At 44.1% G+C, this 19,040-nt stretch overlaps 1 protein-coding gene across 5 annotated transcripts in view; it reads left to right on the top strand.

Annotated features, from left to right (window-relative positions):
• The window catches only part of LOC147007449 (DNA cross-link repair 1A protein-like), a 35,307-nt gene extending 19,258 nt beyond the window's left edge, over positions 1 to 16,049 (top strand). For all 5 annotated transcript variants that reach the window (XM_085867136.1, XM_085867137.1, XM_085867138.1 and 2 more), the window contains 3 exons: positions 15,195 to 15,346; positions 15,432 to 15,573; positions 15,658 to 16,049. In XM_085867136.1, coding sequence (XP_085723262.1) covers positions 15,195 to 15,346; positions 15,432 to 15,573; positions 15,658 to 15,836 — 473 coding nt within the window. In that variant the 3' untranslated portion in view covers positions 15,837 to 16,049. The remainder of the gene's footprint in view (positions 1 to 15,194; positions 15,347 to 15,431; positions 15,574 to 15,657) is intronic.
• The last annotated feature ends 2,991 nt before the right edge of the window (positions 16,050 to 19,040 follow it).

Below are 19,040 nucleotides of genomic sequence, written 5' to 3'. Positions count from 1 at the left end.
CCTGCCCTTCACTAGCGAGCTGTTGACGAAACTTTCAGAGCTACCGCTATCAATCAGTGCCTCAGCCATATGCCCGTTAATTCGTACGTTGATGATAGCCTTGGATAGATTCCCCGGGGAGGCTGCAGTTAATTTATTTTGTGAGTAGAGAGCCGCAGAAGTGGGTTTATTTCTCCTTAGAGTGGATTTACATACCCTGGCATAATGCCCTTTCTTGTCGCAATTCATGCATGTGGCATCTCTGGCGGGGCATTTTTGACGAGGGTGCCTTTTGTACCCACAAAAGAAGCATTTACCAACCGGAGCAGTTGCTGAGGAGTTTGACGTGGCCTGGGTATCCGGCTCCTCGGGTGTTTCTCCATCCCATATGTCTGGCTGTGTCTGTGCCAGTGGGGTTCCTTGGGTTCCCACCGTAGCAGCGTTCATTAGCAGCATCGGTGTCCCAAATGACTCAGATTGCTGCTGAGCCGTATCCATCGCTCGTGCCTGATCGACTACCTTGTCAAGAGTGGGTTGCGCTTTCTCTAGTAAGCGTTGCCGTATGTGGGCTGATCTGAGTCCTTGGATGAATGCCTCCCGTGTCGCTTCCTTTCGGTGTTCCTCGGCGCTTACGGCCCGGAAGCTGCCGTCTTTTCCCAGCTGATTCAGAGCTTGCAGGAACTGATCGATTGTCTCCCCGGCTGCTTGCTTGCGTGTGTTGAGAAGATGTCGTATGTATACCTCGTTCTTGGGCTTCACGTAGAGCGCCTGCAGCACGTCGATCGCTGCTTCGTAAGTGTCGCACTCCGAGAAGAGCCTGTACACGCTGGGCGAGACATGATTCACGAGAGCGGCCAATTTGTCAGCTCCCTCCTTGATGATGGTCAGATAGTGTGAGAAGGAACAGAACCAATGCGACCATTTCATTTCTGCGTCAGTCGCGTTTGGGTCTGCGTCGAACCTCTCTGGTTTGTAGATCTTGTCCATCGTTGGTTGAGAGAGCCGAGAAAACCAAATGGAATAAATTGAAGTGAGAGCGAGAGAAGAACCTTCAGAGTTTAGGCTTTATTCCATTTGATTGGAGCCGCTTCTACGGGCACACCGGGGAATACAGGTTCAGCTAGGAGTACATAAGCAGTAACGTATACATGTGCAATTAATCATCGCAGAATAAATCCGCGTAAGCACGGAGTTCGATATAATCTCCATTCTCACCAGTCAATGAGCACCTTCAGTCAATGAGCACCAAGTGAACAGCCGATGTAAATGGCAATGCCCTGGGGACAATCACCCCGCACCGCGGAGACCTCCCCTTATACGCGAGACGCACAACATGTGATCCCGCGTCATGTCCCTCAATTCACCACAGTGATATTGTCAGAGGAAAGGTAAGTCTGGTGTTGGCTACATGGTTAACGTGGCTGGTTTGAGATCTTTGGGTCTTGAGTTTGAGCCCCTGTCCTGCCGTTGAACACCACCAGGTGGGTTGACGGCTTACTGGAAACGGGGCACTGCATCAGTGGCATAGCTGTGCACCCAGTAACTATGGGCTACTTACGAAATAATATTAATAAGAGGAATGATCACGAACACCAGTGCTCGGTGACTGTCCCGGTGCCAATCTATTCCGTTAAAATAAGTGAGTCACCATGTGGAAGGGCGAGCATTGTGATAAGCAGTCACCGTTTCACTGCATTGAAGAGCGAAGCAGCACAGACATTCGTTGATTGATTATTTATGTATGTGTATATATATATATATATATATATATATATATATATATATATATATATATATATATATATATATATATATATATATATATATATATATATATATATATATATATATATATTCTTTGGTGTGACTGCGGAATCGAACCGCCACCATACTGGACTCAGCGGCCACTCTAACCACAATACCACCAAGTCTGATGCGATAATGTTTTGAGCTGCATGAACCTGACTATTTTCAAGGGAGAGTTATTTCAATTTCCTTGATCGAGAGAGTTAGTTTTCAAATGGATTCTTATTTGGGGAATATCCCCAAGATTATTGGCGGTGTTCGCCTCAGGTGTTCGCCTCAGAAGGGCTTATCGTCCAGCAGCCATTCCTCATATGAGGCCAAATAAGGAAATTCGTTCAACACCCCCTGCAGAAAAGGTTTGACTTGATAGGGTGGTAGAATAGACCCTATAGAACACCTCCAGGTAGTATGTGGTTTCAAATTGTGGTATCATTAAAATTCTACAGGCCATTATACATACCAAGGGTACCTACCAAGAGGGTCACTCTGGGCGAGCAAAATTTAGGGGGAGGGGGTAACATAACCGTGAATATCTTTGTCTAGACTCAACCAATTTTCAATATTGAGTTATCATTGGCTTCTTATTATAATTCTCCATCAGAGAATGTACAGTTATTTGAAAATGGCCTTTGCCATGGCAACACCAAAGCTAAAGTATCACACTAATTCAAACTTTCGGACATTTTTAATTGTGTTCTTATATGAAGGTGAATGGTGTTTCTCAATTACTACTGGTATGTATACATTTTGGAAATCAAACGCTGAAGAAAGTATTGTTCTGCAGAAATTCATATACATAGAGAGGCACGCAGAAAGAAAACTGCAACTGTTATTTTTAGCGTTTGTCATTTACTGGTGTATCGCAACATGGAAGCACATACATCAGAGCCGAGCATAATAGTTGTGTTTGGCAACACGGAAGTACATGAGTGAAAGCCGAGTATAATAGTTGTCTCTGGCAGCACGGAGCTACTCATTCATCATAGTGGATGATCATAGTTATCATGGTCGACACTGGGAGCTGTGCATGACAACACAGAAGCACATCAGTGAGAGTGAATCATAATAGTTGTACATGGTTGCACGGAAGCACATTCTTCATAACTGTGTGGATGGTGCTGAACTCTGGAGGGGAACCATCGATCATAGGGCAGTCGCCGATGTTTGTGCGAACGGGAACACAGGAGTGCACCATAGCATTGAAGCCACTCCAGCTGGGTACTTTTTGTTAGCTCGCCTGTTCGAAGAACAGAGAGCGATAGCGATACCCCCGGCGTGAGCGTGAAAATGTTAAAATTTTTGGTGCAAGTTATTTTTTCCTTTCTAATGTTTTTATCTACCACACTTTTTTATACGCCCGATATATATATATATATATATATATATATATATATATATATATATATATATATATATATATATATATATATATATATATATATATATATATATATATATATATGTATATATGTATATATATATGTATATATGTATATATATATGTATATATATATATATATATAAATATGTATATATGTATATATATATATGTATATATATATATATATGTATATATATATATATGTATATATGTATATATATATATATATGTATATATGTATATATATATATATATATATATATGTATATATGTATATATATATATATATATGTATGTATATATATATATATATGTATGTATATATATATGTATATATATATATATATATATATATGTATATATATATATATGTATATATATATGTATGTATATATATATATATATGTATGTATATATATATATATATATATATATATACATACATATATATGTATATGTATATGTATATATATATATATATATATATATATATATATATATATATATATATATATATATCTATCATGGTGAAAAATGTGAAACCGGTCGTCCGTCCGTCTGTCTGTCTGTCCATCCGTTCCTGTCCACACTCTAACTCCCAAAGTTTTCACCTTTCATATTTGGTACATAGGTACAGACTGTGGAGACGGTGTGTCGCGACATACGTTCGTCATCTGAAGTGGTTGCCATGGCAACCAGGATGCTGTTGTCCATCTGTTCCTGTCCGCACTCTAACTCCCAAAGTTTTCAACTTTCACATTTCATATTTGGTACATCGGTACAGACTGTGGAGACGGTGTGTCGCGACATACGTTCGTCATCTAAAGTGGTTGCCATGGCAACCAGGATGCTGTTTTCCATCCGTTCCTGTCCACACTCTAACTCCCAAAGTTTTCAACTTTTACGTTTCATATTTGCTACAGACTGTGGAGACAGTGTGTCGTGACATACGTTCGTCATCTAAAGTGGTTGCCAAGGCAACCAGGATGCTGTTTTCAATCCGTTCCTGTCCGCACTCTAACTCCCAAAGTTTTCAACTTTCACATTTCATATTTGGTACAGAGGTGCAGACTGTGGAGACGGTGTGTCTTGACATATGTTCATCATCTAAAGTGGTTGCCATGGCAACCAGGATGCTGTTTTCTATGTAGTAGCACAATTCTGTATGCACCTTCTTGTTCAGGTGTATATTGTGCTTACTTGCGCTCTTGTTACTGATTACAATATACAAATACATATGTTGCTTTAAAATTATTTGGATGAGACTTCACTGCAATGCTTTATAAAAAAATATTAATGATTAGACGAGTCTTTTAAAAACGATAAATGTATAAACAGGCGAGCATTGGGTGTCTGACACCAACTCTGGTTTTTCTGTGGCGAAGAGCTCCACCTCAAACAGCTTCATTGGTGTCATCCTTATCAATGCCCAAGCAAGATCCATCTTACTGGCTGCCGAATGCAAGCTTTCAGAGCATTTGAACCACTCAGCTTGTATCTTCCCAGAGAAACTGGTAACAGCAGGCCGCTTTCCGTATGCACTGTACTCTCTGATGGATTGGCACATCCCAGTGGATTCAAGTGTCCGTTTCCTTTTTGTCTGGTCTGAATAGACCCTCGGCTCGGGGACTGGACCAAAGTGCCCTCGTTGATAGAGGACTACTGTAGTGGCATGAGTTGTCCTCTTTCCATCAAGAGTCTCTTCAGTCATGTCATTATTGTCTGCTGCCACCGAGACAAAGACGCCTGGGGAGATGTTTGATGGCAATACCGTACCAAAGATGTCGCTCTTGCTAGGATCTCCTGTGCAAGGCTTGTGTCGGTTTCCTCAACATCATCGCAGGAGTCACAGTGGCCCATTCTGCTCAGCACGGTCATAAGCTGTTTTGACCTCATCATATGGCGAACTGCAATTCCCAGAGCCACATGCTTGGGCATGTTAGTTGTAGCATGAGTCACACAGTGTACAACATCCTGAGCAAGCATCAAAACACATCTTTCATCTGATGAGTTGCTACATTCTGGTGCTGAAAACTCATCTTCATCTTCTTTTTCTGGTTTGGCAATAACCCAGCGTAGTTGCCAGTAAAGACTGTCTGGAATCACAGATTTGGATTTTGTCAGGGTGAGATCCATGATATTAGGAAATTCGTTTTGTTGTCCGCATAATGATTTGGCATAGGTTTTTACGCCGGATGCCCTTCCTGACGCAACCCTGGTCGCCTCTTACGACACACAGGGATAGTATGTATGATGTATAATGGCCTGTAGAATTTTAATGATACCACAATTTGAAACCACATACTACCTGGAGGTGTTCTATAGGGTCTATTCTACCACTCTGTCAAGTCAAACCTTTTCTGTCGGGCGTGTTGAACGATTTCATTTTTTTCAGGTCCTCGCTCCTGGACTATTAGTTGATGAAATGTGGTTAAAAAGAAGCCTCAAACATGTTAAATATTGCATTCAAGTCTGTAGGCCCAGTTGGTCATGTCTGTACAAATCACCAGTTTTAATCATGATTTTACCATTTGCAATGGTGATGGACAGGTTGACGGACGAGAACACACTGGAGTCTCCATGGACTATGATGTTCGCGGATGACATCATGATCTGTAGGGAGAGTAGGGAGAGTAGGGAGCAGGTTGAGGCGAGCCTTGAGAGGTGGAGGTACGCACTGGAGAGAAGGGGAATGATAGTCAGTCGGAGTAAGACGGAGTACATGTGCGTAAATGAGAGGGAGGGTGGTGGTATGATGCGGTTGCAAGGAGTTGAGGTGGGGAAGGTGGATTGGTTTAAATACTTGGGATCAACTGTCCAAAGTAACGGAGAGTGTGGGAGAGAAGTGAAAAAGAGAGTGCAGGCAGGATGGAGTGGTTGGAGAAGAGTTGCAGGAGTGATTTGTGACAGAAGGGTAGCTGCAAGAGTGAAGGGGAAAGTATATAAGACGGTAGTGAGACCAGCTATGTTGTATGGTTTGGAGGTGGTGGCACTAACAAAAAGACAGGAAGCGGAGCTGGAGGTGGCAGAGTTAAAGATGCTGCGATTCTCGTTGGGAGTGACGAGGATGGACAGGATAAGAAATGAGTATATTAGAGGGACAGCGCAGGTAGGACGGTTTGGAGACAAAGTGAGAGAGGTGAGATTGAGATGGTTTGGACATGCTCACAGGAGGGAAGCGGAGAAAATCGGGAGAAGGATGTTGAAGATGGAGCCGCCATGCAGGAGGAGAAGAGGAAGGCCAAAGAAGAGGTTCATGGATGCGGTGAGGGCGGACATGCGGGTGGTTGGAGTGTCAATGGAAGATGTAGAGGATAGAGCGAAATGGAGACGGTTGATCCGCTGTGGCGACCCCTCACGGGAGCTCGCCGAAAGAAGAAGAAGATCCATGATATTAGGTGCTCGGACTGATATGCCTTGGCATTCATTGATCTCCGACTTGATGAGTTTCGCAGTGTGGCACAGCAGATCCCTGTTGCAATCCTCCATCGCTGTTGTGGGCTGTTTTCTTGGTACACCCGTGGCTGTTGCGGTGTTACACTGATAGGCAGAGTTGATGACAGCTTGAGTACAAAAGCTCGGACTTGCTAAGATCATATGGCTCATGGAAGACAATGTCATCTCCAAAGTGTTTCTTTGGTCGAAGTTTGAGTCACTGGGTGGTGTGGCTGTCGACTGCCACTCCCTGTCCATGCAGAAAATGATTGTATCTGTCCAGAAGAATTGTCATATCAAAGGCCTTCCCACCATTCAGGTCAGCAGAGATATCTTCAGCCAATTGCTTGAATGCCATATCGTAACAAGTTTGTCTCCCTTCATGGAAGCCAGCATACTGCAGATTAGCTTTGCTGATGTATGAGGCATGGCAAGCTCTGTGGTGTCTATTTTCTGCTGCCACCAGATCGTTACTGACAGCACCAGTAGTCCGTAACATGTCCTCATCGCCCTTTGCGGTCGCTGCTTGCACAATAGTTTCACAGGCTTGGAAAGTTCTGACCATGGTCATCTCCTTTACCCTTCTGTGTGTTTTCTTCTTGCAGAAGAGGCACATAGTCCAGTCAGTGGACGTTGACTGGGACCTGGATACCGTGGAGGTCTCTGTCAAACTTGTTTCAGATTGTGTGCCAATCTTAGATTTTTCTGCTGGTGTCGGTGAGAATGCAGATCTCCTCTGCATGTAACGCAGGTTTTCTTTGCTTGTCCATTTTTCGTAGCAATTTGAGTGCCATTTAACATCCGCGGTTGCCAAACTGTCAAAAACTGATTTTAAACGTTCGTATACTTCATCAAGTGTCTGTATGGAGGTATCTCGGGCTTTCCACAGTGTCTCGTTTGAGTCCAACTCACAAATTATGCACTTGTGAAAGTTAGTCAACTTCTGTCTCTTTCCAGGTAAAAGTTGTACTACTGCCTGACTCTCTGAACTGGCCATTGCTTCAGTTGGCTGGTAGGATTCTTTCAGATGTTCAATGTGGAATGACACAGAAAAGCAACTATGTTAACCCACAACCTCTTTTACCATCATTATTAACATGACATTTGAAAACTTTTTTTTTGTAATGATCTCGTCCATAAGAATTTCATAAAAAATAGACTAACACAGCATTTTTTAGTCCAGCAGCATGAACCTGTGAAAAATTCAATTGTTTAACACCCACTACAGAAAAGTTTGACTTAACAACTTGGTATGACAACTTGACAGCTCTAAAAGATGCCTAAAATATAAAAAAGCTCATATTTGATTTGTTTGTGATTTTTACCTCTTGTGGTTGTACAATTGAATGAATATCGACATTTCTGTACATATTCTGAAAGAGAATTATAACACGAAGCCAATGATACCTCAATATTGAAAATTGGTTGAATCTCGACAAAGATATTCACGTTTACGTTACCCCTCCCCTAAATTTTGCAAGCCCACAGTGACCCTCTTGGTAAGTACCCTTGGTATGTAGAATTTTAATGATACCACAATTTGAAACCACATACTACCTGGAGGTGTTCTATAGGGTCTATTCTACCACTCTGTCAAGTCAAACCTTTTCTGTAGGGGGTGTTGAACGATTTCATTTTTTTCAGGTCCTTGCTCCTGGACTATTAGTTGATGGAATGTGGTTAAAAAGAAGCCTCAAACATGTTAAATATTGCATTCAAGTCTGTAGGCCCAGTTGGTCATGTCTGTACAAATCACCATAGTTTTAATCATGAATGGGTGCAGCGGAGGCCTTCTGGTGAGAACAGATGATAGTCGGGTCAATTTATGACAAACAACCACCAAACCCACAACAAATTGCAACAAAAGGTTTCTTAGTGGTTTTCATTCCCACTGGATATACTGATCAATGGAAAAAAAAGTCTACCAAAATCTGACATCTGGCAATGGGTTAAAACAGTCATTTTCAAGATGGCCGCCACCGGGCTTTGAAATAACTAAAACAGCTATAACTTCTTCAATAATTGTGATAAAAACATAATTATTGGTTCTGGTCCATGGTTTTAATGGATCAGCAATCCACTGGTGTCAATAAAATTTTAGATCTGATCAGTATTTAACATGAAATCTCAGATGGTGGCAAAAAATGAAGGGCGTAAAAAAAAAAAAAAGGGTCTCTCTGTGCAGGTCCATCACAAATATCGGTCAAAATTCCTTGTGGAAACCCTGTGTAATATGGGGTACGGCTCGTCATATGGTGAAGTACTGCGGTTTGAAAAGAATGTGGCAAGCTGTGTCACACCCGATTTGCTAATTGAAGAAACAGGTGTATTTTGACCTCTCAGTGTTGTTTGCTGGTGACAATGTAGATCACAACATAATCACCCTTGATGACAAAGGTACCTTTCATGGAATGGGCATGATAGCTGCATTGACTCCTGGTAGAAAATCAAGTCATCTTGTGACAAGGCAGAAGATTTCAGAATTGAACATTGTACCGATGTCAAAAATTGATCTCAAAGAATATGGCTTTGCAACCAATGTTTTTTGCAACATCAAGTTCCGAGACCTCCCAGTCTGTGACATGAGAGTTGAGATCTTCTGGGAGCTATCCTTCCATTTCAAGCAGACTGTACCAGGCTGGCAGGGGATGATGCACATCCTTCACCGAGGACAGATACATCCTGGCGCATCCTCCATTCTGTATTTGCCAATGATTGATATGTATCCAGGCAACAAGGCTTGCATTCTGTCCACTTTGAAATTCCTGTCCAACATGGCCATCAGACACCATGTCCCTCCTGTGATAACGTTTGATCAACTGCTGTACTGGAAAGCTGCCGAGATAACCAGTGCTGCACCAGAGAATAGCCATTTGAAGGGGATCGTGCTTCGGCTGGGTACATTTCACATGTTCATGAATCTGCTTGGAGCAATCGGCACGTTGATGGCGGTAACAGGATTCAAAAACATCCTGGAACTGGTGTACGGTGAAAATGCTGTAGTTCATATGATGTCCGGAAAATCTGTTCAGAGGGCATTCCGAGGCCATCTACTGGAGTGCAATTATCGACATCAAATTATTGTGGCATCTGTAGTGGAGGAAAATCCTGAGTTCATGCTCCAAGTAGAAGAGATTGAGAAAATGTATTCGTCATTGCTAACGGGTGACATCTCTCTTGAAAGTCTTGAAGAATCAGCTGCAGTTGTGAAGAACACTGATGAACTTGACAAAAAAGAAATCTGAAGTTGCTGCACAATCCAAAACGAGTAAGCTGTGGCTGGGTTATCAGAAAATGCTCCATACTGCTTGGGCAATGATCAAGGCAGATCGCACTGCGTCTTGGAAGGATCACTTGCAAGCTGTTGCTGATGCCTTGCCAATATTTGCAACAGCTGGACACTACAACTACCAGAAGTCTACTTATGTCTACGTACAAGAAATGAGTGAACTGGAGAGCAAACACCCAGATGTGTATGAGAAGTTTCTAAATGGCTTCCCTGTGATCCGGCAAACAAACCAGTTTTGGGCAGGCCTCAGCTGTGATCTGGTCATTGAACAAACACTCATGAGATCACGAAAGAGCACCGGTGGCTTGACTCATGGCAGTAAGATGAAAGGGGAACACCGAGCATTGTGGACAATGTCAGTCCCCATAACATCTGAGGTCAACGTCGCCATGCAGGACTTCAATGATCTCACGTATGCAACAAGCGAACAGCATAAAGAAGCAACTGGTGCCAGAATTGGAAGACATACATTCGACCTCTCGAAGATAAGCACAAAGCTGAATGCATTTTCACCTTTCTCCTCTGATCCTCCATTGAGAAATATCATAAATGGTATCGTGGCAAGCGAAGACATCAACGTGCATGAATATGAAGCTCTTGGGAATAAAATCATTGAGAGAATGATTGGACAACCTGTGTTTTCCTTCTCCATTAAGAGGACAGAGAAAGCAAAGACCCTGGGAAATTCTAATCTTCTCCAGGTTGCTCCTCACAGAACCATCGAATCCAGTGTGCTATTCCAGCGATTCCTGGTGGTATCCCAGATAGGTGATTTGTCACTTGAGGACGTGATGAGTTTTGAGCTCAGTCCATGCCCTCCATTCCCTCTTTGAGGACAACAAGATCTTGAGGAAGGCCGACAAACTTCAACTCGCTCAAGCCGTCAATGACCACTGTACCAAGGCACTGGCATGTGAAGGAGTACCTGTAACCACATCTTCAGCACACCTTAAGACAAAGATATGTTCTTGATGGTGGATCCTTGCTGCACAAGCTCAAATGGAAGAAGGGAGATGCATATGGCAAAATAGCCAGAGCATATGCCGACGTCACAACAAAACACTATGGGACAGCAACTGTTGTCTTTGATGACTATGGTGCAGGCCCTTCGATAAAGGATAACACTCAGCAGAGACGGGGACAAGCCAACAGCTATCCGACTGTGAACTTCACCGGAGAAACTGAATTTGACGGAAAGAGAGATGAATTCCTATCTGTCGGCAGTAACAAGCAACAGCTGATCACCTTAATAGGTGATCAGCTGAAGAAAGTGGGCTGCACAGTTATTCAGGCAGAAGGGGACGCTGATGTGGACATTGCCAAGACAGCCGGAAACAGCACAATTCTGCATTCCACCATACTAATCAGAGAGAACACAGATTTGTTGATGCTTTTGCTCCATTACTGTATACCAGATGGAAAACCACTATATTTCAGATCAGACAACCAGTCAAGAAGCAATCTGAAAGTATGTGACATCAATTGGATGAAGCATCTTATTGGGAATAAGTTGTGCACTCAACTATTATTCCTGCACGCCTTCACAGGATGTGATTCAACATCTCGTGTGTATGGCATTGGGAAAAAATCAGTCTTTTAGAAACTCGTGGAAGATGATCAAGGCCTCGAGTTGTGTGCAGATACATTCACTTCGAGAGGCATCAGCCATGCTGAAATAAAGAAACTTGGCAGCCAAGCGATAGCCGTTATATTTGGTGGGGAGAGCACAAGTTCTCTGGCAGCCATGCGTTACAAGATATTCACAAAGAAGGTCGCTGCTGCTAAGTCTTTCGTTACACCTGAACGTCTTCCCCCAACCGAATCTGCCACCAAGTTTCATTGTCTGAGTGTACTTCCAGGTCATGGTTTGGATGGGATGGAGGGTGACCTCGATCCTCTGGACTGGGGCTGGGGACTTGAAGACAATCGATTTGTACCTATCATGACTGCCATGAATGCTGCACCAGACACTCTTCTGAAGATGATACACTGCAACTGCACCACAGCTTGCGACACACCCCGTTGCAGCTGCAGAAAGAATGGGCTTCTGTGTACGTCTGCACGTGGATCATGCCAAGTGACGTTTCGTGACAATCCACTAAATCAAGCCTCTGAGGAACTAGAGGACAGTGATGAGGACTGAAATTGTAACCAAAACTGCCATTATGTAATGTTCACAAATAAATGTTTCAGTGGCACCAGGTGTTCAGTGATTTTTGTTCAGATGGAGAATTTATTGATTTTTGCACTCTTGAATTTTGCCGCCATCTTGGATTTCATGTTAAATACTGATCAGATCTAAATTTTATTGACACCAGTGGATTGATGATCCATTAAAACCATGGACCAGAACCAACAATTATGTTTTTATCACAATTAATGAAGAAGTTATAGCTGTTTTAGTTATTTCAAAGCCTGGTGGTGGCCATCTTGAAAATGACTGTTTTAACCCATTTCCAGATGTCAGATTTTGGTAGACTTTTTATTCTGTTGATCACTATACCTCGTAGGAATGAAAACCACTGAAAAACCTTTTGTTGCAATTTGTTATGGGTCAGGTGGTATTTTGACCCGACTAAGAATGGAATCCAAGATTATGAATTTCATGCTTACTGAAGATGACAGAAAAGAGAACTGGCCTCAGAATTATCAGATTGTTGGGAAAAGTAAAATCTCTTTCGCTCATTGATTATAGGTTGACAGGATGGCTGAAAAGGTATGCACACTCACCTCCGAGTGGTTGGCGTGGGTTTGAAACCCGACTCAGCGACTTAACTGTCTTCCCACAGCACGGGTAATTCATAGATATTTGTGCCGTCCCTCGGATGGACGTTAAACAGGAATCCTGTCTGCTTGCATTCGTTGGTGGACTTTAAAAATCCCATTGTCTCCTTCGTGAAAAGTAGGCAAGCGATCAAATTGCTGCCCTAACCAGAAGAGGGAATTGCAGCAGTGGCACAGCTATGCCCTCAACCAATGATGCCACCCCACAGCCGTGTGCTGCATACGAACAAGGCTCATTAATGGACTTTTGGGAGGTGTGGTTATCTGCTTGTTCCGGCTGCCGTGGTTCATAGTCTATTGCCACTTCACACTGTGGTCGATCCTTGATGTCCTTGGGTTAACACGGGATGGGCCACAAAATACCATTAATGATGAAGTTGACCAGTCCAAAAATCCTTTTTCATAAAAGCACAGGTGTACTCGACGAGTGCTGCAACATCAGTTCTCATTTGTCTGCATGATGGGCAGCGAGCTTGGCATCACTTTTATTAAAGCTACATGAAAGGTCCCCTGACATGCCAAAGTACTGAAATTTCATTTCTATATGTCCTTGAGGAGTTTTTCATCGTGATTTCAGATCTGACAATGTTTTTTCACAAAACTCATTCTGTAAAATGAAAAATTAAAAAAACAAATGTCTTCGGGAACGCCCCTAAAAATTCTCCTGAAAGGGGCGTAACCCACATGACGTCACGTACAGTATGTCAAAGGCTGCACGTAAATTACTGGGGTTGGTGGTCTACGTGATTCTATTGGCTTCCTGTGCGTTTCCACATTTGATTGGTCGATTCAATCGCTTCGTTCATTTCTGCTTTAAAAAAATCGAACATTTGGTTTTGAATAATGGATGACATGGACTTCCACTTGTCTGGTAACGACAGTGAGTGTGAGAGAAATGAAGGATGAGGGTCTGAATCACATGGAGAATTGTCGGATAACGTAGTCGCGGGAGGTGAAGTTCAGGCAGCTTTAAATGAAATACGGCCTTCGCAGTTCGAGCCCGAAGCAGGACAAGCAGAGGAAAATGGCGATGAAATTCCCGGAGTTAATTATGGTCGGGAGGACATCGAAGGAAGACTCGGAAATAACAACTGGTTCGACTAAATCCTCTTCGTAATCCAATAATGTAAATTCGACTTGCATACTGCTTGATATCAGAAATATTTTAGTGAGGTGACGTGACCAGCGCAGCGGAGATGTTTCTCCACGGCGAATTAATCGCAAACAAGGCCGGCCCGTGTCATCGGCCGTGTCTCTCCGCGCATAAAACGAAGCAACCTCGCTGTTCGGATACGATGAAAACTTGTGTGCAGAACACACCTTGCGACACAATTGTCGAGAGTAGTCCGATAAATCTGACGTTTTGTTGCATTTTTATTTATTTTATTCCGACTGTCGTCATGAAGCACCAGTAGAAAACAATGAAAAAACGAGAATAATAAAATAAAGCGACAGCATGTCAGATTTATCGGCCACGTCAGACGGACGACGGATTTATCGGACTCGTCTCGACTCAAGAGATCTGGAGTTGACAAGTAACTTGTATTAGCATGCACACAATGTTTTAGTCAATGCGTAAGAGTCCCGAGGATATGAGGCCGTGTAATAGGACAGATACATTTGTCTTTCATTGTTGTGCAAACATTTTTTTCCCTTTTCTTTTATTACAGCATTTTGGCTGCTGGTGGTGGTCATATGGCAGCTTAGCTGCCGGGGTAGCTATCATTTCTTGAAGCGCGACTGTGTCGCTGATGCAGTGCCCCTCTACCAGTGCACACACTGGAACTGGTACTCATTTCGCCGACCTCGGAAGGATGACAGGCTGAGTCAACCCCCTGGTGTATTAATTCAGCGGCCGACGGGGCTTGAACTCAGGACCCCAGGATCCCAAGCCGCCACCCTAACCACTGAGCCAACACCAGGCCAGCATTTTGGCTGAATGATAATGAATAGCATGCCAATGGAAGCAGAACCTTCACTTTAGATGTCCAGATTCTCCGACGATTATCATCTTTCGGGAATACATGAAGGCTTACACCGCCTTTGCCAGTATTGCTGCATCCTGCTACGATACATCTTGCAGGCATTTTCGAAAGTACGGCTAAAACTATTTAAAACTTTCGTGAAACAATCACTGGAATTAAGACGATCACAGAGATTGCACTAACGTGCAAAATGCATTTGTACGTACTGTATGAGGCGCGCGACGTCTCGACTCGAGTCAATCCACTCTGTGCGAGTTACTGTATGTGACGTCATGCAGAGATTCGCTGAAGTCCATTTTTTTTAGGGGTGGGGCACAGCAAGTTGTGAATAGCTCCAGAAATGATCGAAATATTGCTGTAATTATCCCATTTTTGATTAAAAAAAAAACATGGGTGATTTCTTCACTCGGAAGGTCAAGTTAATTTATAAATAACAAGTTTATTTTGCATGTCAGGGGACCTTTAAAAGCGAGTGGATGGTAAGCTTCCTGGTATGAAAAAGCTTAGTCGTGTCTCCTTTTGGTGTTTTGTTCAGGTGTTGCAGAGAGGTTGGGTGTTCCTGTGGGAATGGGTTGTGAACGCGTGGCAGTGATGCAGTGCTTGCAGCTGGACATTGCCGTGAGCACCACCACGGTGTTGAAAAACACCTGCCTCCATGTCCTCCCCATGGCGAAGCTCAATTTCAAGGTAACGGAACTCGGACAGACAAATGTGCAAGGTCTAATTGCGTTGGAGTGTCATTTGCAGTGAAATTGAGCTGCTCGTGTTCCAGGCACTGAAGGAACATCTCAATGTATTCAAGGGGAGATTCAGCCGAGTGATCGCGTTCCGGCCCACAGGCTGGACCATCATGGGTGGGAATCCCACAATGGATAACATCTATTCCAATGTTCGAGGAAAGGTGTCTCTGTATGGTAATTAGCACATCTCAAATCCCAATCTTTTGCACCGTTGATGAAACTTGCCCGATTCAATGCATTCTTCTCCCACCTCCCCAGGAATTCCTTACAGTGAGCACAGCAGGTTCTCCGAGTTGCGTCGCTTCGTACAGTGGTTGCGCCCACGCCGCATCATGCCCACGGTCAATGTTTCCAATGAACTTGCTCGCCATGCCATGATGGAGACTTTTCGACAGTGGCAACAGCACGTGGGAGGCAGGGCCTTAGCTTCCCTGTGAGCCTCCACCTTGGTGAAAACAAATTTATTTATTTTTCTACATCTTCCCTGCACGAAACTCTTTTGGGAGAAATGTGAGTTATCATAATCTCTCCTCAAGCATGTTATGAGACCTGTGTTGTTTGCTGCTCATGCACTTTAAAACGTTTTTAAAAACTATATTCAACACAGAATGAACAGTTTATTTGAAAATAAAGTTGCGACAAATCACCGATTCATTTCTGGTCCATTTGTATCCCTGACATGAGTAATACAATTGCTGAACAGTAAATACTATTCTTTCGATCACACCGATCAGAAAAGTGAAAAATTTTTTCCTGTATCACCTTTCAGTCGAGCATTTGGGATTTTCATTCCGTTGCAATAATGTTCGTCTTTGAAGTAATCGGACCTGTTTGTGAGTTTTTCAAACGCTCGTCTCTGATATTACATTCAATGGCTTCCGGCATGACCGTGAGAGTTATATCCCGGCGGAGAACCAGGGTGACTGCAGGCTGGCTGGAGACTGCAGAGTCGATATCTGCAGCTGAATGCACAGGCTTTCCATTTGCCTTCACCAAGATGTCACCAGGTACAACACCAGCGCGAGGAAAGGTAAGGTTACAATTTACTTGACAAGTTCTTATATACAGGGGGTCCTCGACTTACGACGGAGTTCCGTTCCTACGACGCGTCGTAACGCGATTTTCTGCGTAAGTAGGAACACACTGACTTTTGTGTCAAAAATAACTTATGGGAGATCTGGAATGACGGCATTTTACGCACAGCGCGCGGCTCTGATGCTCGGAGGAAATCACGTCATCGCGTCGTACTCGCTCCTCTCTTCCTGTTGTTCTACACACAGTAAATCCAATACTTCTCCAAAGATAAACAAAATAAATAAAATGACATCAGGATTGTTTAATAGCAGGACATCAAAGGAAAATCCTAGCTCCAATGAAGGCGTTGAACGGGCGGCCACTTCGAGTGAATTTTCGTTTTCGCGTGAATCGGCACCGTTTAACCATAGACGTGTTTCTTGTTCAAAAGGAGGTTTAAAAAAAACCTTGTAAAGTTGTCGCTTCTCAGCCTGATGGCTAAGATCAAGTGGCCGGAGTGACGGATGGAGAATGAGGTGTATTCTACTTCTCCAACGGCAGTGGCTGCAGCGGACAAGTCGGTGTTGCCAGCTGGGCTTGCCGCAGTTTTTGATGAAATGTTGGATTCCTTGGACGGAGAGTCTTCGGCGGTGCTGGGACATCACTCAGATGTAACAACTACTGCTGAGGAGAAGTCAAGGGCGTGGTCTGAGCGAGGATCAGCCGAGGATTGGTGGAGCATGGAGGTGGGGGCTGTCCCTTCTGGGGGAGGAAATGGCTTGGAGGCCTCCCCCTCGGAGCCAGTTGTGGCCGGCCCGTCGGGCGTTCGTTTGCAAGAAATGGTTTCGAGTTCCTCTTGGAAGACTTCTGCAGATATTCCGACAGACGGTCGGTCAAAGGTTTTGCTCCCAAACAAGCCTTGAAAGGTGCCTGCTTCCGAGGCGAGGAGCGGCGCTTCTGCAGATAACAATCGAGATTCAGATGTCGGGGCCCGCTTGAGTAAGGTCAAAGAGCGTCCGAAGCCTGTGGTTGCCCAGCGAGCAGTGGAGGGTTGACGGGTCTCGGGGGCCGGGCGGTTCACAATGGTTCCTTAACATCTCTTTGGAGGAACCTGCAAGCCGCGCGTCGGCCAAAGGGGTGTCGGACTTGCTGGATACCTTCAAGCTTAAGGATGCCTTTCAGGATTTCTGCAGCCGGGATCCAGGTTTCACTTGGTCAAATGCAGGGGGGTCACAGAGGTCGAGGCTAGTTTATATTTTTGTACCGAAAGAAGTTACAACGGTCGGCGTCCAAAGGTTGTGGAACAGCTTTTCTGACCACTGTCTTCTTTAGGCTGTTTTTTCCTTTGTTAATTTTTTGTTTGTTGGGAAAGGTGTTTGGAGGTTAAATACATCCTTGTTGGGGAATCCAGAGATAAGGGAATTGATCGTTACAAGACTCAAGGCCTGGAAAGATTTGATCCCTCTCTTCTGTTCGGTAGGGGAATGGTGGGACGAGGTAAAAGCCAGACTTAAAGAGATATTCCAGAGGCTGGCTCGGAGGGCGAGCTTTAAGGCCGCCAAGTCCTTTCAGGCCAAGTCGGCCTGTCTGCAGAGATTATGTCGGCTTCAGGCGTCTGGGTTTGATGTCGGGGAGGAGATAAAGTCTTTGAAACAACAAATTGGGAAATTATTCTCCCTTCAATTCCAACGCGTTCAATTTCATAGTGAGCTGCTGAAAGAGAGGGAGGAGGTATGTTCCTCCCCTTTCTTCCAGAACCTAGTTAAGAAGGTTTGTATGAAGGGCCTTGTCAATGACGGGGTCTTGTGCGAGTCTTGGTCCGATATGGAGGCCGTGGTTGTGAGGCATTTCGTTAACCCTTTTCAGGGTCCGGGGGACTCTGATAAGGACTCGAGAGAGGGTTTTCTGTCTGGTTGGGAACATGGGTTAGTCAATGGAGAGCCTCTTACGGGCTTCTCAGTTGAGGAGGTGGAGCAGGTGATCTGTGATGGTAAGAGTGGGTCTGCTCCAGGCCCAGATGGGCTGCCCCTAGAACTCTACCATTACTTTTGGGAGGATCTTAAGGACCCATTAATTGATCTTTTCAATGAAGTCCTTCGGTCGGGTGTGTGTCCGGCCTCTTGGGCGCAGTGTAATATTAGCCTGGTGCCAAAGATTGGGGACCCCTTCAGTTTGAACAATTGGAGACCCATCTCATTGCTTAATGGGGACTATAAGATTCTCGCTAAGGTTTTGTTGGGAAAGCTCCAGGCGGCTCTGGGGGATCGGCGAGGCACCTTTCAGAGGTGTGGGGTGAAAGGTCGCCGGGCTTCAGACGTGCTGATTGTTCTTCGTGATCTGATTATGTCAGCAGCGTTCCTCAGCCGAGACATTGTTAAGGCATTCGACTCGCTTTCTCGGGATTATTTGTTTTGCATTTTACGGGAATGGGGATTTGGTGAGGGAGTTGTTCGGCTGATGAAATCCTTGTATACCTCTTCGGTTGGTCGGGTTAGTATTAACGGGTGGTTGTCTCGCCCCTTCGAGATTTCCCGAGGAGTCCGACAGGGCTGTCCTTTATCCCCATTGTTGTTTGTTTTGGCCTTAGAGCCTTTGATTTACAGGTTTTCGGCTTGTATTAATGGGTT

Source organism: Eptatretus burgeri, unplaced genomic scaffold (assembly GCF_056783735.1).
Source record: "Eptatretus burgeri isolate ZD-2024b unplaced genomic scaffold, Ebu_testis_v1 Ebu_testis_scaffold_160, whole genome shotgun sequence".
In the NCBI taxonomy this organism is placed as follows: Eukaryota; Metazoa; Chordata; class Myxini; order Myxiniformes; family Myxinidae; genus Eptatretus; species Eptatretus burgeri.
This window is presented reverse-complemented; position numbering and strand designations above follow the sequence as displayed.